We start from the raw sequence: 24451 nt of genomic DNA on the forward strand, positions 1-24451 counted from the left end.
TCTTTATGGCTGAATAGTATTCCATTGTATAAACGTACAACATCCTCTTTATCCATTCATCTGTCGATGGACACAGGTTGCTTCCATATCTTGGCAATTGTAAATAATGCTGCTATGAACGTTGGGGTGCATGTATCTGTTCGAATTCGTGTTTTTGTCTTTTTCAGATACATACTCAGGAGTGGAATTGCTGGGTCATATGGTAGTTCTATTTTTAGTTTTTTTGAGAAACCTCCATACCGTTTTCCACACTGGCTGCATCAATTTACCTTCCCGCCAACAGCATGCAAGGGTTCTCCTTTCTCCACATCCTCGCCAACATTTGTTATTTGTGTTTCTCTTGGTGGTAGCCGTTCCGACCGGTGTGAAGTTATAGCTCATTGTGGTTTTGATTTGCATTTCCCTGGTGACGAGTGGTGCTGAGCATGTTTTCCTGTGCATGTTGGCCATCTGCATGTCCTCTTTGGAAAAATGTCTATTCTGCCCATTTTTTAATTGGGTTGTTCGGTTTTTTTGATGTTGAGTTGTATGAGCTGTTTGTGTATGTTGAATACTAAGCCCTTCCTGGTCATATAGTTCGCAAATATATTCTCCCATTCAGTAGGTTTCTTTTCATTTTGTCGATGGTTTCCTTTGCTTTAAAGCTTTTATGTTTAATTAGGTCCCATTTATTTATTTTTGCTTTTATTTCCTTTACTTTAGGAGACAGATCCAAAAAAAATACTGCTGTGATTCATGTCGGGCAATGCTCTACCTATGCTTTCCTCTAGGAATTTTATGGTTTCCAGTCTTAAATTTAGATCCTTAATCCATTTTGAGTTTATTTTTGTACATGGTGTTAGAGAGTACACTAATTTCATTCTTTTATGTGTAGCTGTCCAGTTTTCCCAGCACAAGTTATTCAGACTGTCTTTTCTCCTTTGTGTGTTCTTGCCAGGGCCGGAAATCTTAATTCTGTCCTTGGGAAGGAATTTAAATTCTAGATCCTCAGGTGTCTCTCTACTTGGATGTCCCCATGGGTTGCTGGGTCTATTCCTAGTCTTCATCTTTTAGCTTTGACTCTCATTTCTGGCATCTGGAAGAATTTTCTATCTCCCTTTCCAGACAGGTTATGAATTTTCAATATCTGTTACATTTCATAATTATTTGTTTTTTGTATCTCTCATAAAAATATGTTGGACCCTTGGTATTTGCTTTTCTTCATCTGCTGGTCTTGAACATGACATACTGAATGTTTAAGCAGGAAATTAATATTAAAGGAAGTATCCCTGGGTGCTTCATTCAACAGTTCAGTTTTGTTCATAAAGTCGTATGTTTGTGGTGATGATTTCATATTCCACACTATCCATGGTTATGTTTTCTGACAGTGAATTTGTCTCTAGCACATGGAGTAAAATCATATTCGTCAAGGTTTTTGACAAAAAGCCCCCTGGGCCCCATTTATTTGCTGTTTTAACAAATTTGAGAGTCAGTTTCTAGATTCACCTTCTTCTTTTGTGGACAAGTTACTGAGTCCCAGAGAGAGGACATGACTTACCCACAGCCACAGCTGGGGGAGAACAGGATGAGGACATAGAACCTCCAGTTTGAAACTATTATCTTTCCACCCCTTGAGCCTGTTTCCCCAACTATGAAATCAAGAGGTTAGAGCAGACATGGAATAAGGTCCTGACTCACTAGCTTTGTAACCTTGAGCAGGTCACTTAACCTCTCTGGGCTTCTATCTTTATAAGCTCGACCCTCTCCACCTCAGGTGACTGCTGAGAGTACCAGTGGGGCTGACCCGTACGACAGAGCTCTGAGGAACACAGGGCTGCCGAGAGGTGCACGCCGTTCTTTTCTGGAAGATGCTAAGACCGCCTCCCGAGATACCTCCTTAGTGAGGAAGGCGCATGCTTTGCAAATGCAACATATTCTGATGGTTTCTGACCCAGCACAAATGGGAGCGAGGAGAGCAAGGCTTTCCTCTGTCTGCGAGCAGCAAGGTGACGGGGCTTTGATACGTCTGAGTTTGCTGGGGAATGGGACTCTTGATGCTGAAAACTCACTGGTGTGTGAATCTCATGTTCCGCCTGCCTCACTTCTCGTGTGCGACCAAGAGCTGAAAAGACCCTCAGGGCCAGTCCTGAGTCCTGCGTGACGTTCACAAGGAGGGTGGAAGCTGCTCCGGCTCCTTGATGAGCGCTGAGAGACACCCCACTTGGCTCAGCTGCTCCCTCCGTGCCGTTCCCACCCTCTCCTGCCTGCAGGAGGTACTGTTGCCCAGTGGGAAACTCCTAGGCTCAGGATCAGGGGACCCAGCTCCATCACTGACCTTGAAGGGTCGTTGTCCCTCCTTGTGCCGAGTTCCCTCAGCCATAATGAGGGCATCAAGTAAAATCACTGGTTTTCAATCTTTTCACGATCAATGACCCTTGACTTTTCTTTCTCCCCTTAGGACCCATTCTGGGCTATTTCATACTGACAGGAAGTTCCTATTAGCGGTTGTATGTGGATGATTAATAAAGGTGCCAGAGCCCAGGAATTAATCTTTAAAATGTCCTTCTATGAAAGTTAGACCCAGAGATTGGAGATGATTTATCTATGAGCATGTGAATATTTTTATGTTATAAATCACCCACATGTCTCCAAGGTTATAGATGATAGCACGTTAAGAGTTCTCAAGGCCATGTAAGTAAGTGGGGGAAGAGGGTTGGATGAATGCCGTTCTAAGCAAATATGTGATTAACATCCTTGGGGGCTTAATCCAAACTACACGGGCTCACCACCCAAGACTACCCTTCCAGAACATAGACAGCATCTCTTTCAACCATACCTCCCCCATGGGGGCTTCCATGCTGCCCAGCACCCAGTACGTGCTCACTAAACACCTGTCGTAGAATGCCATCATCTCAGCGCTAGGCTCCTGCCCGGAAAGGGGCTGCCATGATAATTGTTTATACCTCGAAATAGGTGACAGAGTAGAGAAGACACAAAGGGAGGAAGAAAGCAAATGTTCTCTAAGAGAGACAGATGAGGAAAACACATTACAGACACGGACATCTTAGTGAATGCCTCAGAGACAGAGTATCAAATGTATCCGTGAAACCGTGCAGAGGGTGACGGTGGGGGTGGGTGGGGGTGTGTGCCCTTGTGCCTTCTTGGTCACCACTCCTGAATCTCTCTTGAACCCTGGAAGGTTGTTCCACCTCAGCCTGAAAGGAATTGTGGCTGACAGTGAGGTTTAAGCCCTGCTCAGATAAATCCACAAATCACAGCTGGAGGATTTAAAGAATTCAGATGTGTTTTTAATCTTTGAGGTGAGGTCGAGGAGACTTGTGAATCCCAGAAAACTTCGAGATTTCTGGTCGCTGACTGAACGCTGGGTTTGGCCCCTGACTGTCACCTGGGCAGAGCTACGATTTCCTCAGTTTAGTCCCCACCGACGTGCTCGTGAGGTACCGGCCACAAAACACACATCTTCTCCCGGACGTGTCCCTGGGAAGCGTGTCCCTCCCCCTTAGCAATTATGGACCCATCTCCGCAGTGAGTCCGCAGTTCCCACTGCTGGATGGGATCATCCTCTCCAGCATCCTGTTGGTCCTACCTGCCCAGGGAACACTCACATACTACTCGCTACCCAGATTCTGCCATCAGCATTTTGCTGTGTTGGCTTCATCACAGACCTTCCCAGGACTTGTATCTATCCATCCATTTTATCTCTTTGGATACATTTCAGAGTAAGTTGCAGACATTGGCACACTTCACTCCCCAAAGACTTCAACATTCATGTCTTGATTTATTTTTAAACTGGTCATTCTGTCATTCTTGGTTTTGTTGCTCAAGCAGATGCCCAGGGACGTCACTGAGAGAGGCGTGAGGAGTGAGGACAGTCCCTCTGTCAGGTGGCTTTGCCCAGAGCCGAGGCCACCCTCCTGTAGCATCACTTGGGAGGGAGTGTTGTGGCGGCCTGTCTTGTCTCCTGTGCGTGCTCACGTGAGGTTCGCCATCGCTCCTGTTTTCTCACCCTGCACGACCTTGACGTGCGTGGTCAGGAAGACGGCCTCGCAGCTCATGGGTGGGGGGCAGCCTGCCATATTGTGACGGTCGTGCACGCACACAGTCTCTGGACCTGCTTCTGCCCTCTTCCTGGGCACTCTGGGCTTGCTGCTCTGTTAGTCAGCCTCCCGAGCATCTGGTATCGTTGAAGGCTGTCACCTCTCCGTTCAGATGAGCAGAGGAGGGGCAGTGTGGAGCAGATGGCTATGTGACCGTGAAGGCTGGCAAGGACGTGGGGTGGGAGTGGGCGGTGGAGGGAGCATTTGTGAGCGGACACAGGCAGGTCCGCGGATGTCAAGCACCGCATCCCCCGGGATGTGGGCCTGGGAGGAGCAGAGACTCGGGTGATAGGCTGGTCGCCTGGGGCTCTCTCCTCTTGGTTGAGATGGTGGAAGTCTATTGGGGAGATTAAAGGGAGGGCTTTGGGGTCAACAAGTCTGGGTTTGGGTCTTCCTCCTACTGGCTGCCTGATCCAGGGTCACTTCTATAGCCTCTCTGGGCCTCTGTTTCCTGGCCTGTAAGTGGAGATAATAACAGCATCTGACTTGAGGTGTGGCGAGGACCACATGAGACGAACAGTCAGCTTCGTAAGCCCCCAGCAGAGAGGGAGTCTGCAAGGGCTTGGGATCCTGGATTTCTGTGGCTGAGATGATTAAGGAACCCACCCACCTTCTTTTTTCAGGAGCAGAGTGTCTTTGCATCCCCAGGCGATGCTCACACAGGCAGCCATGAAGGCCCACACAGCCTCAGCGGGTTTCCCCTTTGTTCTCACTCCTAATGCCACCCGGAGGCGATGGCCCCAGGGAGACAGAGAGGTGCCCTGAGGCCTTCAGAGCCCCGCTCCCTGAGGTTTGTCTGTGGGCCTGGGGGAGGAGGGAGGTGTGACTGAGAAGGAGGCTTGTTGGGCAGCTGTCGGGGCAGTTCTGAGCCTCTGCAAGGGGGCCAGCGTCCTGCCCCTGGTGGAGCTTCCATAGCAGGTGGGGGAGGCGGCGGGGCTCTGGGACCAGCCCCTGACTGTGCCGAGAAGAGCTGACTTTTCTTCTGCTTACCCTCCTGGGACACACCTACGCAGCCCCCAGACCCTTCAAAGATTCTTCTCAAGCCGGAAGTCATGAGCCATCTGTGGCCACTCAGCCCCTCCCACTGGATGAGCAGTTACTGTGAGCCGGGTGCCAGCACGCGCTCTACACACACTGAGTCATGTCTCCAGAACCCCCTGGAGCTGTTGTTCTTCCCATTGTGCCCACAACGAAACTGAGGCTCGAGGAGTGACCTCCTTGAAGTCGCCCAACAGAGCTGGCACTCAGCCAGATCTGTCTGAATCTGTGTGACCAGGGAAGGCACTTGGCTGACTTCCTTTCCCCACATACACTTGCTAGATTGCTAGCCTCTGAGCAGGGGATCAGCGTTCTGAATTATCTCCGTATTGGCCATGCCTGGCAGATATATATGGTGCTCAGAAAACGTTGTTGAGGGGAATTGACCCCCTGACCATCAAGTTTCTTACCAGCAGAAAACCTCAGAGATCTTCTGCCCTAACTTCCAAGGCAATGCGAGAATTGCATCCCCAACTCTGCTTGGTTACCTCTACTAACAGGGAACTCATCCCAGGGCTGGGGGTCTCAGCCAGGGAGGAAGCTCTTCCATTGTTGACTGTGACTGACCTCCCCACCCCTCCCCCGCCACCATGGATCCCCTCTGGGAGGCTGCTCCGGGACGAAATTTGAGCACTTTGCCTTGCCCCAGTCAGAATTATTTTCACGTGGAATTGAGTAGCATCTTCTGCATCCACCGTGTGGCTACCGTAGGTATTTTCCCACCTCAGCCAAAGACGAAGTGATGAATGAAGTACCAGCTGTCTGAATCCCTGGGATTCAGGAAGGAGCGTTCCACCCCTCTCTCAGTCCTTAGCATTCCCACTAGGAAACTCCAGACAGTCCTTTCTTTTCCTTACCTCCAGGCCTTTGCTTATGCCACTTACCTCCAGCCTTCCAGGCCAGGACAAGTACCAAAAATCCATTGAAAGTGTGAATCTCCATGAGCATGGTGGTGTTCTCCTTCTTGCTTTTATAAAGACTCTCTGCCCTGTGCATTTGACTTGAAGTTTGTTCGTAATGTGGCTAGGAGCTTAAATTCCGTGGTGTTACAGTGTCTTCCTAGGCTTTCAAGACTGTAGGATTGAAACACCCCAGCAGAAAACCCCAAGGAAAAGGAGTCACAGCTGACCCCCAAACATATCCTTGCTATGTAGGTCTGCGGTGTACATCACTGTCAGGTTTTAACTCGCTTACCAACTCTGACAGGTGGTGGACTTTTTCCACCATAGCTGGGGGCAAAAGGACTGTGTGATTGATTAGCAATGCCTGCCACGGGCAGGAATGATAGGTGGGATTGATCAGTAATGTCTGCCATGGACAGGAATAGGGATGGGATGTACATGCCATATATTTGTCATCTCATTGCATTCCAGTTTCCTTATTTTGAAGATTAGAAAACTGAGGCCAGGAGGAAAGAAAGAACTTTAGGGAAAACATAGGAACTTTCGGGACAACCTAGAATTGCAACCAGGTGTCCTGACCCTCTCAGTCTAACACACTGTCCACTTGGCCTGGTAGCTAGGATTCTGCATAAGCCTTGAATTCCCCATCCCTATGTGCTGGAGACTAAGCAGATGTGTCATTCAATACATATTTTTTGAGTGCTGACAATGTGCAAAGTGCTGGGGAATGCATCAGTGAAAAAACAGAACTTCCTGCGCTCCTGGCACTTCTGTTCTAGCTGGGGGGAGACAGACAAAAATCAACGAACATAATGATGTCATTAAATGTATTGACTTCTCTGTCTCCGGGCAGACGCAGAGGCAGCTGCCTTCACCAACCGTGCCTGCTTGCTGTTTTGTTTTCCTCTTGAGGAAGCCCCTTCTCTAGACTGGAGTATACACCACTGCTTGGCTCTCCCAGGGCCTGGAGCCTCCTTGTGTGCCCTTTCTTTCCCTGGCTCTCTGCCTCTGTACCAGCTCCATGGTTCTTAGGAGAGAAGTGATTAAGGCGGGAGATGACAAGCTTTCATTTCCATCTCAGTGCTTGCTCGGATGACACAGGAGAACGCACCTGCTTGGGGCTCGGTTTGGCCCAGAAGACCCTGGCCTTGTGTTCCCAGCAACGGCAGCTGGGTTCCGCAGCCCCACCGCTGATGCCAGCTCAGACTCCCCTGCCTCACTGGTTCTCCCAGAGGAAGAGGTGGGACCACTGCCCAGGGGTCATTTAGTAATACGTCGGGGAGTAATTCTGGTTTCCTCTATGACGGGGGCACCTCTGGCATTTAGAGAGTGGGACTGGGTGATGCTAAACCTCCTACAACGAACAGGACCGTCCTGCACAATGAATGTCCTATCCAGAAGGCCAGTTGCACCCTCTTAGAGGAACACTTTAGGGGGACGACCTTGCCCTAAAATGTAGCCCCCAAGGCCGTGTGGACAGTCCCGGGAACAGCGCAGGACCAAGAACGTGCTGTCTCCAGGCCTTGCTCATGCCCTCCATTGCTCCAAACCTCCTCTCTTTAGCCCTTTAGTAAAATGGGGCTCCGCTGTCTCATGCAGTGGTTTAAGGGGTAGACGCGCATGGCCCCAGGATCCTATCACATAAGGCAGGGAGGTCACTGCCATCAGCCCAGTGCCAGCAACTGCCCGTCCACTCCCTCCACACTCTGTGACCAGGACACAGCTGTCCAGCCTCCGGGCAAAGGCCCAGCACCGTGACCCCGCTCCCTGCTCCACACAAAGGGGCCACCGGGGTCAGCCGACACACCCAGGCTCCCCTCACCGCCCACGGTGCAACCCTTCAGCCCAGTGACACTTTGCTGGCAGGGCCTCTGGGCAAGGCTGGCTGCCCGGGGAAGGGCTGGCACCAGAGCCAGAGGCTGCAGAACATATTTCCAGTGGAGCTTGCAGGCCAAGAGCTTCTGCCCCTTCCCACCACTGTTCCCGCTGGCCCTGCCCGGCTGCCCAGCACATTAGCATTTAAATATATCCAGAATCGGCTCCCCCAAAGCCCTCTCCCCTCCCTGAATGCACCAGGGAGGGAGCACTTGAATCCTCCTGCCTCGACTCCCTTCCTCATAATGGCCATACTGCATTCATCAGTGTCTGTATGTGGCATTAGCTGAGCGGAGAAGAGAGGGCGCCTAGCAACCCAGAGGGGGCTGCGAAAGAGGTGGGAAGGAAGTGATATTCATGTAATCATTCACTTCTACAAAAGCCGTTGTCAGGTACACACTGGAAACACAGCTGTTGTATTATTCTCCTAACCTACTTTTAATCTTCTGAGACTATTTCCCAATACAAATGACCAAAAGAAAGAGCTTAATTCAGCTATTTTCTGCCGGGCCATATACGTTATGTTTTCACCTCAGTGGAAGGCTCTGCTTACAAAAGTGGTGTTGTGTGTGCGTTTCTGTGTCTGTGTGTGGCTGTCTGTCTGAAAAGAAAATGTTAAAGGAAGAGAAGGCTGTGGGTCATGAGCCCAGGACGGCCACCAAGCCCTGTCCTGGCTACTTGGATCCGAGAGCCAGACGCTGCGTGTGCTGTTGGGTCCGGAGGTTTCAGCATCTTCTTGGCAGGGCAAGGAGCACAGGAGCAGTGGGGTGCTGGCTTCCTCCGCCCCTCCCTGTTGTACCCTAGCTCACGGCCCTAAGGGCAGGTGACTCTGCTTTAGTGATGGACGGTGGCAGCATTTGGTACTGCTCAGAAATCTGATTAGCTCACCTGGTAGGGAGGGGGCTGGGATGGTGGGAAAGACCTGGGAGCCTGTTTTCATAACATGTACAGTGGAGAAGCTACCGTATATGCTATGTATAGCATTAGCCACATGAGAAGTGGAAAAGCATTAGCCACCAAAAGGAAGCAGATTAAGGGAGCTGTGCCAGGTACCCCCTTACGTACTTTACGTTCATTGTATCTTTCTTTTGTGAACAAGGAAGTTGGGGCTCAGAGAAGTGAAGTAACTTGCCCAGAGTTGCACAGCAGGTAAATGGCAGTGCAGGGCTCCAGCCTGGGTCTACCTGACCCTGAAGCTCATGCCCTTTCCATTAAGCCCCAGAGAGGTGCGGAACCAGGCACCGGGGAAAAGCCCAGGTTTGATTTAGTCCCCTTCACATGATGCTCCAGTGCCTTCTCCCCAAGGCGGGCCAGGTTCCGGAGGTTTTGTCCCTAAGCCCAAGGGGACTCCTCACACAGTGGCCAGTGCGTACATCTCTCCAAAGCTAAATAGACAACAAACTCCCCCTCTCTGGGTGTTAGTTTTTTATCCATAAAAGGGAGATAATAATTGCACTGATCTCAACAGTGAGTCTAATATTTGTGAAGTGTGTAGAACAGCCCCTGCTGTGTCATCGGTGCTTCCAAAGGTGAGCAGGTGCTCTGATGACTGGCTCCTCTCACTGGTGCTTTCCTGGCAGGATGGGTTAACGCTGCGTTTGTCAGAGACCTCAGAGCATCAGTGCAGCAAACGCCATCTCCTCCAGGGCACAGGGACAGATGGACCAGGCCCACCTGCTGGCGCCAGCTTTGATCCCTGGCAGAGTTGCTGCCCTTCTGCTCTGACCGGCGGCTCTTTGTCGACATGAAAGCACATTTCTGGGGGATCTTCTTTCTGTAGCCCGTGCTGCCTTAAGACACTGCAGCAGGTCACATCTGCAACTGCCCCTTCACAGAGCAGGGCCCCGGCCCCGCTGCCCCACGCCCCTGCCTCTCACCATCCGCCCACTTGCTCGTCTCCACCAGATGCCGTGTTCCAGCCTATCTGCCCGTGTTTGTGGTCTGTCTCTCCTGCTAGAAGGTAGTAAGCTCCCTGAGGGCAGGAGCTCCTGGAACTTCGCCTGGCACATAGTGGACACTTGGTGCTTGTGCACTGTGGGGAGAAAAGGGAAAAGAGGTTTTTTTCTTCTCCTCCAGATTTGTGAAGACCGGTAGATCCTGAGAAGGGATTAACATTGACTAAGTGCCTGCTGTTGGAGCTCACAGCTGGGTTTCTGAGCACTTCCTCAGTGCTCTCCAAGAGCTGGGCTCTGTGCTGAGTATTTGTTTCACACACATCATCTTATTCAATCTTCTGTGCGCAAGAGAAGGAGGGAGGGGCTCACCACTGTGCACACTGACCCTCTCCCAGGTCTCCCCAGTCAGGGTGGTCTCTTCTCTCCAAGGGGTGAGAGAAAGACGTGACGCTTTTGCCCTCGAGCTTCTAGGAGATTAGACATTCTACATATGAGGTCAAAGGGGGAAGAGGGAGAGAGGACAGGCGTTTTCCGTGTCCCCCCCGCCAACGGCTGTCTCTAACCTGGGCGTGATGACGCCCACCCCAGGGCAGTCACAGGATGTAGGACGATGCCTTGTGCACTTTAAAGTGCTGTCCGTGTGGACGGCGGCAGCGGGTACTAAGCGTCCATGTTGACAGTGTAGCTCCTGAGCTTGGTAGGGAAGAGTGTGTCCTGATCGGTCCGTCCTTCCTTGCTTCTCCCGGCTGGGCCCCACCGATCCAGTTGGGAAGGAGGGTTACACCCTGGTCCACTGCTTTCTGTACCTACTGTGCACCAGGGCTCATCGGAACAAGTTGGCCTGAAAGCGGTGAAGTCACCCCAGAGCTAGGAGGGTGGAACCACTTCTCTTCCAAAGGGGCTCTGCTCCCTGGTTCCCATGCACATCTGTCCTCCAAACCTCTGAATGTGGACAGCCCCTGCCACGCAGCCGGAACGCCCCCCATTCATTGCTGCAGAACATGGGGAGCGATCCGTTTCTCAGCTACTGACCCAGCTTCCTTAGGGTTTGTTCTGTGGAGACTGTTTTCTCTTCAAATTCTCTTGAGAACTAGGAAGGCCTTTCTCCACTGAGCTTCCCCCTTTGTGGCGTCCTGGGAGATGCTGGTCAGTGGGGCTCAGTTGCCTGGTCTTCCTTTCATGGAGGTGGGGTTGTTTTTGTCTTGTTGACCTCACAGCCACAGAGCTGTTTAAACCCCTGCCGAGAGTCCAGGCCTGCGCAGTGCACCAGGAGGCCCCAGCTTTTCTCTTTAAAATGTGGAGCCAGAACACCTGGGGTTCAAACCTGACTCTGTCCCTTGTTAGCTGTTTGACCATCTGTGGATCGCTTCCTCTTCTCTAAAGAGTACTCTAAAGTACTGCCTAGTGAGATGGTTGTGTCAGTTATGAGATTGTTCCATGAAAGCCTTGCGTACACGGTAGGTTTTCAACAAATGGTGACTCAAGATTCCCACTTCCTAAGGCATCACCAAACTGGTAGAAGGTTCCTGAATGTCCTGTTGGCCTGTCTTATTAGCCTCTCTTTGCAAATCATTCTGTCAAATCATGCCAGTGGCCACCATGATCTAGTTTGATCTCTGGGTGTTTGTGGAATTCCTAGTTGAAGAAAGAAATCGCCTTAGGTGAAAAAGACTTGGGCTAATGCCTGTAGCAGAAGCAATGCTTTCTGTTCACTAACCATCTATTTTTTCTCTTCCTGAGTGAAATGGGAAGAGACTTTCCCAGACTTCCTTGTCTTTAAGTTGGGATCACGGGACTTGGTTCTGGTCAGTGGTGTGTGGGCAGGGTGGTATTAGTAATTACAAGTCTGGTTCTAAAAACTTCCCAAACACGGGACTTCCCTGGTGGCGCAGTGGTTAAGAATCCGCCTGCCAATGCAGGGAACATGGGTTCGAGCCCTGGTCTGGGAAGATCCCACATGCTGTGGAGCAACTAAGCCCGTGCGCCACAACTACTGAGCCTGCGCTCTAGAGCCTGCGAGCCACAACTACTGAAGCCCACGTGCCTAGAGCCGGTGCTCCACAACAAGAGAAACCCCTGCAATGAGAAGCCCGCGCACTGCAACGAAGAGTAGCCCCCTCTCGCCACAACTAGAGAAAGCCCGCGCGCAGCAGTGAAGACCCAACGCAGCAAAAAATTAATGAATTAATTTAAAAAAAAAAAAACCCACCTTCCCAAACAAAGCTCTCGTAGTCTGTTCCTCTGCGTCAGAGGCTGTGCTGACCTGGGGGTATCATGATGAGGTAGGAGGGCTTGCTCGCTGTCATTGGGTGGAAGAGAGCCAGCCCCTGCACAGTCTGCCATGTGCTTTGTGTAGGCGGGAAATAAACTTCCATTGTGCTAAGCCATTGAGGCTCGGGGGGTTATTGTTTATTTCAGCGTAGCCTGAACACATACAGCTCCCCCAGTGAGTTCATTCGTTTCTTCCTAAACAAAGGTTGTAGGGAGGCTAACAGTTGGAAGCCTGTGGCATTTTCGCAGCCACAGGTGTGTTCAAGAACATAGACGTGCATCAGGTATGCCTGTCTGCTGAGGAGTCCGATGGTGTAGAGTCCACGTGAAGACATGTCATGCTTCTTTGTGAAACTTTTTCAAGAAATCGAATCCTGAAGCTTCGCGGGCTCTGCAGGCCCAGTAAGCATGTATCTCAGCAGAAAAGTTGAATCAACACTGGTTTATCAAATGTGGAAAATAGAAAAGGCCAGTGGACAGAGCTTTGGATCTGGAGTCAAGGAGACGATAAGTTAGTACTAAAATCCTGATGACTTGCAAATCTGTGTCTCAAGTCCAGACTGCAATATTTAGCCCTAAACTTTCTGCCTATCTCCTGAACAGCTCACCTGATGCCTTGTCTACACTATACTCGTACCCTTTTCCCCACATTGTACCTCGAACCTCCCTTTAAAAAACTGGCTCATCCTCTAGTGTTACACCCCCACCCACCACATCCCTCAGTTCTGGGGATCCGTCTCTCACCCCCAGTCAAGACCAGTCTTCTTTAATCTGCCCTCTGAAAATGTCTTGAGAACCAAAGAGACAAGATGGCAACAGAAAAAAATTTTTTTTTAATTTTCCAGAATCTCCACACCTAAACAGAGAAACTAGGATAGTAAACCAAAAAGCATATGGATGGTACCTTCAGCATAACTAGGCGGCTCCATGAACCACAAAAGGTGAACAGGTCAGATACCAACAGCAGTAACATCTGCATGGTATCCACTCTATGGGATGAGATGAAGATGAAGAGGTAGAGGAAGAGGAAGGCAAAGGGATACAGAAGGCTGAGAGACAGGAAACCCATAAATCTCTAACATGTATTCACCCATAGAAGGAGAGGGCACTGGGAATAGAAGGTTGGTGCACCCATCTGAGAATGTCAGCTGAAACTAGGAGGGATGTGTTCAGGCTGCAAGTCACAGGTGAGTGTGAGAGGACTGTAGGAAGTTCAGGCAGGGGTCTGGGACCTGGGAACTCTACAGACTGACCAGCTGAAGCTCTGTGGTCAGACAGGACCCCCACATTGAGGAGAAACCACTGAAAACAGAATCCAAATTGAGCAGGACAAAGACAGTAGAGGAAACAAAGAGAAATTCTGGATAAGAGTGGAGAACAGTAATTGCAGAAAGTACTCTCTGCGTGGCTATAGTTTTAAAGACTTTTTGGTACTGTCGGAAGAGGCAACTCTAGACCTTTGAGGCCAGAAAATCTACACAAGAAAACCTCCTACTAAGAGTACCAAAAAAAAAAAAAAAAAAAAGCACGCCACCTACATGTGAGCACCAGAAAAGGATTGCGATCAAGTCTCATACAAAGCTATTATAAGAAAAAGAATTAGGAGCAGAATAGTGTTCCTACAGATAATGGACACATTCCACAAAGACCCAGCAACTTAATATTTCACAACAAGCTAAAAGAAATGAAGAAACAATAGATGCTATGAAACGCTAGCATAAATGAAATTGTTAGGCAAAAAGAATATTTGAAAGGAGAGCTGACAGGAAGGATAGCTTATGAAAGAAAAAACAAATGAAGAAAGTTTTTAAAGAATGTAAGAAAAAGTGATAGGTATAGAAATAAAGAAGATCCAACATACAAACAAGTCCCCAAAGGAGAAATCCAAAGTGATGGAAGAGAACACATACTAAAAACAATTATTCAGGAAATTTTTCCCCCTGAAATAAAAGAGGAGACTCGAATTGGCATCTTGAAGAAGTATATCACAAGCCTGGGAAAAATAACCCAGAATAATCAACATTAAGACATGTTTTTATTAGAATAATATTAGAATTATTGGACTTCCAAGAGAAAGCAACAAACCTGTTGATAATTCAGACAAAAAGAGTAAATGCTTTTATAAGGGGAAACAAATTAGAGTGGCATCAGACTTTTCTACCCCATCGCTTTGTGCCAGGAGACAACTAAGCAACATCAAAGTACTCAGGAAGAGAAAAAGAGAACCAAGGATTTTATATGCAGCCAAACTAACTTTCAGGTACAAAAGCCACAGATCAACTGTTAGGAACATGAAAGAACCCAGGAAATATATTTCCCATAAGCCTTTCCAGAGGAATTTACTAGAGAACAAGCTACAACAAAGTTGACTGGAGAGGTATTAACATAATGGCTGGGGGTGAGCATTAAATTTATAGTCACCTGTAGAACTCACACTAAATAACGGCAAAAGGGGGACAGTATAATATGAAATGGTTGTATGTTCTGATAATGCAGATACAGTACAAGTATTAAAAATTGGGAGAGAAGGGAGTGTGTATATGAAAAGTAAAGTAACTTCACATAATGCCTTTAGGTATTAACTGGAAACAAATGAATATTTCTTCAAATTAGATTCTAGAGGAAAGGGAAGAAAGAAAGAGATGTGGCTAATTTCAATATTCCGCATAGTAGGGAGCCAACAGGGGGAGGGCTAAGGGTATTGTATAAAGGTGGTGATTTAATGGTAATCATCTGAATAAAAATGGCAGCCTTTTCCCTACAGAGGTAGGGGAGCAAGAAAAAAAAATCGTTGAGAACACATTCCTCCCTCACGTGAACCTCCACACCCAATGTGTCCTCTTTCATCACTTCTCTGTTCTTTAAAGGTGTGCCTCCTCCAGACAGCCTTCTCTGATTGCCCTAGCACATGTTAATCTTTCCCCTCCTCTACCACTCCCAGGTACTGGGTATCTTGTTCTCTGAATGTTTCCTTTTATCTCACCTGCAGACAGAGATGGAGTGCTATAAATAATTGTACAGTACCTCTTTCAGAGCCTGGCACAGGGTTCTGCATACAGAAGGCACTCAATAAATGCTGGGTCATTGGTAATTCAGGATTGATTGAAGAATTTGGGCTTAGAGCTCCTAGGTTTTTCTAAGATCTTAATGTTGCTGTTAGTCAGAATTCTTTCTGCTTGAAGTGACAGCAGTCCCATTCAAACTGACTTAAGAAAAAGAGGAATTATAGGCCTCTGAAACTGAAATACTCTCAGGTAGGCTTGATTTCAGGTGTGGCTGGATCCAGGGACTTGAGTCATATCTCCAGTATTAGTCTTTCTTTGCTCTAAACTCTGCTTTCCTCTGCATTGGCTTTATTCTCAGGCAGGCTCTTCACTCATGGTCAGCGATGACCCCCAGCAGTTACAAGCTTAATATCTCTAAGAGAAAAGAATGTGTCCCATTTGCAGTAGCTCCACTAAAAGTCCCAGGATTGAGTTTCATTGGCTTGGTTTGCATCATATGCTCATCCCCGAACCAGTCACTGTGGCCAAGAGAAATGCTTTGATTGGCCTGGGTGGGGAGGAGGTGGCTTTTCAAAGTAAAATTGGGGTGCTGTTACCTGAAAAGGGGAGATGGGTGCCGGGTGGGCAAAAACAGCAGATGCCTGTTTTAGTGCTGGGTGCGATGAGCAAACTGCAAGAAAAATCCCCTGCGGGTGGAAAGCGTGGTTTGAGGCCCCATCTTTGGGACGTGTGGATGGAAAGCTCTCTTGGGTGTTTTTGAACTCACGGAGGGGTTTATGTACCATGTGGGGAGGGTGGGGCCATTCGCCATGGGGCCCAGTTGTGATGAAGCCCCCAGGTTTCCCACGGGTCTGGAGGCTTCCCTCACTCTGGTCTGTGCACTCCGTGAAGGTTCTGGGGAGAGGGACACCCCGTTTGCCGAGGCTCTAGGAACCACACGTGTTCGAGTGCTGAGCGTCCCAGCACCTTGCTGCTGGGATCTGGCCTTGCTTTCTGGGTTAGGAGCTGCCCTGTGTTTTGCTTCTCCATATGGTTTACTGGCCTTACCGAGGAGAAAAGGGGGTGCACTGAGGTGGCAAATGGGGAGACTGAGGCACAGCAGGAGGACTTTAAAATACATCCATTTCTCTCCCAAATCTTCAACATTGTTTTTTTTTTGCATTGGGCCCTTCCTGTCAACATTTAAGCATCCTCAAGTTTCTGCTATTTTTAAAAAATCCTCCCTAAATTATTTTCTCTCACACAACCACCCTGTCTCCCAACTCCCCTTTCTTGAAAAAGTTTTTTAATATTCCCTCTTCCCATCTCCTCCTCGCCGTGTCTCAGCCCGCTCTGATCTGCTGGCACCCCCTCCACACACACACATACACACACTTCATGAAAGAGCTTTCCCTGCGTTCCTCATTTAGCGCTGAGACACTGAACCCGAAGGCTCTTTGTTAGAGGAAGACAATGTACCACTTTTTAGGTTGAAAAGCAGCACTGTGATCTTCACTTCTAATAAATGTTTCTTGAATGATTTAACAAGCAAGCAAACCCAGGGTAGAGTGACCTGTACTGTGTAATCAAATCCCCAAGAGAGAGGAAGTTGAGAAAATTTGCCTGGAAAAGGCTGTGTTCCAGAGGGTTCTTCAGATCTGTAAAGTGCTGCCACAGGGGAGAGGGAGAGGTGGCCCCAGAGCCAGGGAAACAGGAAGGGAGATTTTCTCTCATTTTAAGAAATGCTCTAATGGTCAGAGTTCTCTTAAGAAAAAGAAAGGGGCTGTGTCAAAAGGTAGTGAGCTCCGCATCACTGGTGGTAGTCAAGCAGAGACCATTCTGTCAAAAGTACTCAGAAGAGAGTCCTGTGTTGGGTGGGGGGTTACACCAGATGTTTTTTGGGGGGTTTTTTTTCGGTACGCAGCCTCTCACTGTTGTGGCCTCTCTCGTTGCGGAGCACAGGCTCCGGACGCGCAGGCTCAGCGGCCATGGCTCACGGGCCCAGCCGCTCCATGGCATGTGGGATCCTCCCGGACCGGGGCACGAACCCATGTCCCCTGCATTGGCAGGCGGACTCTCAACCACTGCGCCACCAGGGAAGCCCTACACTAGAGGTTTTTTGAAATTCTGGGGTTGGTTACATGTGTTTCTCTAGCGGTGTGTCTCCTTGGACTTGCGTCTGCCGCTCCCAGCTGTGTGGTCTTGAGCAAGTTGCCCCGTTCTCTAGATGGCAGCTGCTTCTCAAGCTTCAGTCTCATCAGCTGCATTTGGGTTTTAGCTGTGGATTTTCCTTGGTAGCTTCTAGGAGCAGCGCTCAGAGAGAGTCCAGGGAGGTGTTAGAGAAGCCACCATAATTCCTGTTGTGCGTGTCAGGGCTTCCACGGCAGGTTTTGTTGGAGGCAAGCTTGGAGACTAAGAAAGTAGTTTCCACGTGTATCACATAGGAAGCCCAAATGCACCTCTTTGGAAAGGTGGTAAAGATTTGGTGGGAGGGCCTCCCGCATCTCATTTCCCTGTCCTCTGGCCGAGCACATGGGGCAGAGTGAGAGAAGTCTCCAGACCTGGAGGAAAAATGGGGTTTCATTGTAATTGGGCCCCATGGTGAATGGTCCCCTGGTATACATGGTAAGTAAGCTGTGTGAGTTCAAAAATACCCGAGAGAGCTTTTCTCGTGGTGGTCTTAATCGCAAAGCAGAAAAAATCACTTGTTTTGGCTTCAGCAGTCCTGAGAGGGAAGTTTATTCCCCACTTTGCAGTTCAGGAGACTAAGCCTCAGAGAGGTTAAGTAACTTTTCCAAGGTCACACAGCTGGAGCAGAGTCCTAAAACCCAAATTCTTGCTATTTGGTGAACTACTGTCCATAAAGTCCAGAAAATTCTGGTTTTAACTAAGGCCGTTTATATTTAATCACCCCAAGAATAGAACTTCTAAAAAAAATGCGTTCCTGAGATGAGGACATTTGATTGTCCCTTTGTGGAGTCTTTTTGGAGGTGGGGTGTGGGTGGGGGCTTTCAGAGAACAGGGCCATCCCACCCACCCACCCCCTCGCCGCACATCTGACTTCTCTTTCTGCCAACTTCTTTGTGCCTTCCTACAGGTCTGGGTAGATGCTGGGACGCAGATCTTTTTCTCCTATGCCATCTGCCTGGGTTGTCTGACTGCTCTGGGAAGTTATAACACTTATAACAACAACTGCTACAGGTGAGCATTTCCCCAGGCCCTGCCAGCTCTCCACCAAACCCGAGAGCCCTCCATGCTGCCCGGCTAGTTCACGGTCATCTTCTCACCTTGCAGGTCTGGGTGAGGGAAAGAGGCCTGTTAAGAGAGGGGCGGCAGGGCACCAGCCATTCCAGGTGGAACTGGAGAGGACCCTGGGCTATTTGTCAGCCTCTCCCCACCCCAGGGACAAAGAATGGTCCAACAGAGGAGCTAGGAGAATAATAAACATGATCAGAGTGCGTTCCAGGCTGCAAAGTGAGTCTACTCCGGGAATGGGACTCAGGCCTCCATCCTACCCCATACAGCAAAGCTTTATCCCAGGATGAATGATTGGCCCAAGGTTACATGGCAAGTAAGTGGCAATGCTGGGACTTGAACCCAGGTCTTCTGACACGAAGGGCCTTGTTCTGCCTTCTGTTCAGGGATTTCTTTCCTGCTTCTTCACACTTGACTGTAGGGTCCTGTCCAGTCCCACTTGGAATGGCCAGTGCCCTGCCGCCCCTCTCTGGACAGGCCTCCCTCCCTCCCTGGCTTCCTGCAGCTGGCCGCACCCAGCGTGGGGAAGGGGCCCACATGGGGAGGTGAGCCTGAGGCTGTGTGACCCTGGCTGCCTGGTCCTCATGCCTGCAGCCTGGTTTCTACCCTGAGGCTGAGTCCACAGAGGCCCAGGGACGTGGCTAGGGTCACCCAGCAGTGCCTGGCGGAAGTGAACTTTGCACCCTGGTCTCTAACTCTAGGCCAGTGGCCTGTTGGCTGAGGTCGCTGCACCCCTGAATCAGTGCCTGGTCATAGACGGTGAATACGCAGAGAAGGCTGGACAGCACATCTCTGTCCCCGAGTTCCAGAGCTCCTTATTCTAATGTAGAAACTCGTGGACTAATGGCAGTGAAGCCGTCCCTGAACACAGGTTCATTGGAAAAGGAAGGTTTTTCAGCAAACAATTCTGAGATAGGATAAGTATTTTGGTGGAAGTAATTAGGATAGATCCTCACCTTGTCCCACATATGCACCATAATAAGTGTCAGATTGATTCAACAGTTAAATGTTTTTTAAAAGAAAGCCATCCTAAAATGAGGAGTAAAATATTGTTTTCATAATGGGAAAGATATGGAAACATCAAAATCATTAAATCAGGAAGGAAGTGACAGATTGATTCACATAAATATCTAGAACTTCTAAATTTCTGGAAAGATACAGAGGAAACTATTAAAAAGAGCCACCTCTGAAGAGAGACACGGAAGTCAGAGATGGGGAGACAGGCTTTTTCTACCTATACCTTCCTGTACAATTTAAAGGTTTTGTTTTGCCTTGTCTTTACTCTTGAGTACATATTGCTTTTATAATTTTTAAAAAGTCACATTAATACAAATGTTATCTATATACCTCCTGCATTACATCTCCAAGCAAAACATGAAAATCATCTACAAAGTTAAAGGGCATACGAACAACATATAATATGATACTCAAAGTGTTGGCACCCCTAACACCCAAAGATTACAAACAGGCCCATATGAAAAACCCTAAAACACCAAGAGAAAAATCAGCAACACACTCTTAAAATAATGAGCTTATTTTTCTTAACTAGCAAATGAGCTGTGGTCTAAAAATGACCCCTGTTTGATGCAGGTGAGGGTACAGTGAGAGGGGCCATGTCCCAGTCTGTTGGTGGGATGGGAACTTGGAGGTGACAGCCACATCACTTGGTTGTTGTGTGGCTCGAGTGGGAGCAGCATTTCAGAGAACTTTTATCAGTGATGAAGTCCCTCCCATGTTATCCCCATCTTCGAGGGAGGGAAATTGAGGCTCATGGATGTCATTCCTCCAGCTAGGTGTGGTAGACCTGGACTCTGGCCACGTTCTTCTAATCTCCATCCTACCACTCTGCTGCATCCTCCCTGAAAGCTGGCTTTGTGATCGCTTTACCAACCCATTTGTTAAGTCAGCCGTGTGCTGTATGTGTCACTAAGCGTGAGATGCCCAAATCGCTACCTTTGGAGATACACACAGCTCCAGTCTATAGAGACTGCCACTTGGGGAAACCAAGGCAATAAAAGGGGGCAGATCCAACATGCTGGAGGAGAGGCCACAGGGGAAGCCAGCGGGCTCTGCTGTCCCTGGGCCGTTAGGCAGAGAAGTCATTTGGGTACTGTTGGACAGAGGGATGTTAGAGAGGTGGGAGGTCAGACCAGGTTGTCCAGAAGAGCCTCTCATCCTCCAAGGCATTCACAGGAGGTGGGTCTGGGGGATGAGATGTAGCACACTGTCAGCCACAATAGAAAATAGAAGCACGGGTAAGAAAAGAAGGGCGCAGGCACAGGGAGAGCAGCGGGCAGACCCCTGGTCTGGGTTGAGTGTGACACCCTCCGGGTGCTGTCTGCGTACAGCTGTCAGCACGTCAGCAGCCAGCGTCCAGCGCGGGCCCTCCGTGCTGGGCGTTGCGGAAATCTCTAGGTCACTGTCCATCACCTCCAGCTTGGCCGTCAGCTCCATGAGGACACAGTCTGGGTCCTCTTGTTCACCACCGTTCCTCAAGCCTAGGAGAACACTGGCTGAAGTGTAAGGAAGCAAGGAGGGAGCCACACCGTTACCCAGATGAGGAAACTGAGGCTGGGGGTAGGCCCCTTCCTCGATGGAACGTGGCTTTGAACCTGGGCCTTTCTGGCTCCTGCACCCCTATCCCTCACTCCCAGGCCTGGCCAGTTCTTCCCCAACTACTGCAGTCAGCAAGGATTTGGCCGAGAATGCGTCGTTATCAGGCTGGGATATCATGCCTCATCTCAGGGCAGTGGCAATGGCACCTTTCTTCCTCGCCAAGCAGGTGGGTGAAATATGCTGACTGCCCCAGATCCCTTCTGCTTCCGCCTCCAACAGGCAGGTTTTTTCCCCTCCTGTCAGTAGCAGAAAGCAAATCCCCTAGGTGACATTGCAAAATCTGAGGGCTCCTTTTATTTCTGTTTCCAAATTTTTCCCTGAGCACATCTTCCCAACTCAGAGGGAGTAAATTAATACCCTCTCTTCCGACAGCATAATAGCTTCCGGAGGTCTTCAAAGCCCAGCTCAGCTCCTGCCAACTTCAAAGCGCTTCTTACGTAGCTCTTCACCTAGAAGGTGCCCCGTGGGGAAGGAATTAGAGGGCTGGAGATGGAGCAAACCAGATGGGGAAAATCCTCACTTCAGAACACAGGCTGCTAAGCTCTCTCTGCTTGGAGGTTGGGGTGGTCCGAGGAAGGGGGTGCAGGGCACAGGACTGGAAGCACCTCGGGTCTGCTCAGAGCTTCTGTCCCTCTGTGATGTGAGGAAGTCGCTCAGGGTGGAGGGGGGGCGGGGAACCTTGCAATAAGGGACATTTGTTTTCAACAGCCACATGGACGCCCAAAGATCGTTTTCCAAAAGTCAGGATTTAGAAATCTGAATTCTTAGGGAGCATTGTTACTGTGTAGCTCCTAGAAAAAGAGTGGGCTTTGGTGTTTGAGACAACTAGATTCACATCCCAGCTTCCCCGGCAGATGACAAAACAGTTTGAGTGTGTGACTTTCCTCCCTGGGCCTCGGGATTCAGTGACAATATTCAACACTGCAGGTCCAAAAAACACAGGAGAATTCCAGAATGGAGAGGCTATGGAGAAAACACTTTGCTCACCAGTGCTGCCTTGTTTTGGACTGTTGGATAAGTCAGGGGCCAGAAACAGGCATGCAGGGCAGATTTACCCCAGCCTTAGGAATAACTTTGCCCTCCTGGGCTGAGCTGAATTTCCCTTAGAGAGGAGGTGATCAGTCTTGCAGATAAAGTCTCCAGGCCTGCCAGCCCAGCCTCTGTCCACAGTGCCAGAAGAGTTCTGTAAAGGGACCTGTATCAGTCACTCACTGCCACAAGAATGCTGTGTAACAAGCAGCCCCAGAACTCAGTAGCTCACCACAACAAGCATTCGCTTTTATTGCTCACCAGTCTGCTGGTCAGCTGGGGACTCTCTCCTTCAGGCTGTGGGTTGGGCAGGTTTGGCTCCAGGGTCCAGGCCAGGCTCAAGCCTTCTCCATGTGTACATTCTGGGGTCCAGGCTGCAGGGACAGCAGCTCCCCTGGAAAAGTCCTTCTCATGGCACATCACAGAAGGGATAAAGGACAAGACCAATTGCACAAGCACATCTCAAGCCTCCACTTGTGTCACACCTGCTGATAGCTCATTGGCCAAAGCAAGTCACGTGGCTAAGCCCAAAGTCATTGGGGCAGGGAAATATACTCTACCCCAAGGAAGAAGGTATGGAAGTGACCACTTGCTGAAAAATGACTTAATCAATCACAAGGCCCAAGAGACCCTCTTATCCAAGCCACCTTGTCATATAGCTGGTAAGGTCAGGCCCAGAGAGAAGGTATTGCAAGGGGAATTGGAACCCAAGGCTCCTGACCCCAAGTCTAATGCTCCTTCCACCATGCCCTTGATTCCCAGGGTCAATGCAATGCAACGCAACTGGGGGCCACAGTCACCAACATCAGTGTAACCTTTGGTTGCATTACAAAAAGTATGGTGTCAGGAGAAGAGGAGGTGAGAGTCCTGCTCTGTTCTTGAGTCTAGTGCTCAGTCCTGGATATGACATTGGAAAAGGGTCTGGACAAGCTGGAGTGAATTTCAGATCACCAGCAGGATGAGGAACACTGATAAGGGAACTGGGAGGTCTAAATGAGCGAGCTAAAACCTCAGGGGGATCTGAAGGGGATATCTTCAGATCTTTAGGCTGTTTGGGAGGGTAGAACTAAAACTCCCCAGAGGAGGTGGATTTGGGTCGAACCCAGCATGAGGAAGTTCTTACACTGTCAGCGGCAAGAGCGGTCCGGGAAGAAAAGCACCACGGAGCAAGGTGACTGGTCCTGCTTGCTAGGGTGGGAGCAGAGGCCAGCTCGCCGCCATTGCAGGGATGCTCCAGGCTGGTCGTGCTTCAGGGAGGAGATTGGACAAAACACCCAGAGCCCCTCCCTTTGAAGTGGAGCATCACGGGTGTTGTAAGCCTGATTCCTATGTGCACGCTCTGTGGCGGCTGAGATCCTGAGAGGCTGATTCCCTGACCCATCTGCGTGAGGAGGCACAGCCCGAGGTTGAAGGGACCTGGATGTGAGGGTTCCATCTTCTTCATCTTGGCAAAGCCCTGTCATTTGTAGTCTGAAATCTCCTGGGTCACGGCTTTATGCTGCTGCTTTGCTGTGAGCCCTTCCCAAGAGCAGGGAGCAGTCACTGCTCTGGTGAAGCCCCCAGGAGGAGTCTGGCCTGGGAGGGGCTGCCCCTCACAGCAGAAGAGCAGACGCTTGCAGTGAGGTCTGGGAGATGCCGCTCTGGTAAAGAGCTGGGCCAGGAGGGGTGTGTCTCCCAAGGCTGCTCCACTGTCGGGGAAGCAGTTCTTTCTCTCAGAGGCTTATATCCTCATGTTTTGAGCTCCTAGAAAATCAATCCTGTCTCGCTTCCCTTGGTTTTCTCTCCTACCAGGAATTTGGAGGAGCGATGGTTTGTCTCCAAGTCTTTCCTCACCGGTTGTGCATTTTCCCACTTGCCAGCTTCCCTTCCTTCCCACCCCCTCTCCATGCTTCTGGTCTGTGACCTACCTTACCTTCTAGAAATGCAAGACAAGCTGTGTGATCGTGGGCCAGCCACCTACGCTCTCTGAACCACAAGGGCTTCCTCAGGCAGTGGGACAGCCATGGTGCTCAGACAGAACGTTCCAGTACTGCACTGGTTCCACCCACCTTGACCCAAGCTTCTCTCGCTGCTTTCCCACAGGGACTGCATCATGCTCTGTTGCCTGAACAGCGGCACCAGCTTCATAGCCGGGTTTGCCATCTTCTCAGTCCTGGGATTCATGGCATATGAGCAAGGGGTGCCCATCGCCGAGGTAGCAGAGTCAGGTAAGTTTGCCAAAGAGGAACTATGATCTTCCTCAGCTCGCTCTTCTCCTGGGCTCAGGTCTCAGGAGGGGGCCCACTGTCCGTCCACAAACCAGGCTCCTGGGAGGGAGCCACCAGCCCAGAGAACCGCCACCTGGTCGACCACAGGAGCTTTCACTGGCCTCCCTGCCTCCCCTGTTGTCCCCTCTGTTCCATGCACCTCTCACCCTGCAGAGTGATTTTTTTTTCAAAATGCAAACCTGGACCTGTCCTTCCCTGACGAACTGCCTGTTTTGGCTTCTC

The 24451-nt window shown here is 49.8% G+C and overlaps 1 protein-coding gene across 4 annotated transcripts in view; it reads left to right on the forward strand.

The window, feature by feature from the left end:
- The window catches only part of SLC6A11 (solute carrier family 6 member 11), a 120394-nt gene that overhangs the window by 70374 nt on the left and 25569 nt on the right, over positions 1–24451 (forward strand). For all 4 annotated transcript variants that reach the window (XR_010947170.1, XM_067755458.1, XM_067755460.1 and 1 more), the window contains exons 7-8: positions 18160–18263; positions 24045–24169. Coding sequence is in view for 3 of the 4 variants with exons in the window: in XM_067755458.1 (XP_067611559.1) it covers positions 18160–18263; positions 24045–24169 (229 nt within the window). In the remaining variant the exon portion in view is untranslated. The remainder of the gene's footprint in view (positions 1–18159; positions 18264–24044; positions 24170–24451) is intronic.

This window comes from Pseudorca crassidens, chromosome 10 (assembly GCF_039906515.1).
Source record: "Pseudorca crassidens isolate mPseCra1 chromosome 10, mPseCra1.hap1, whole genome shotgun sequence".
Lineage (NCBI taxonomy): Eukaryota > Metazoa > Chordata > Mammalia > Artiodactyla > Delphinidae > Pseudorca > Pseudorca crassidens.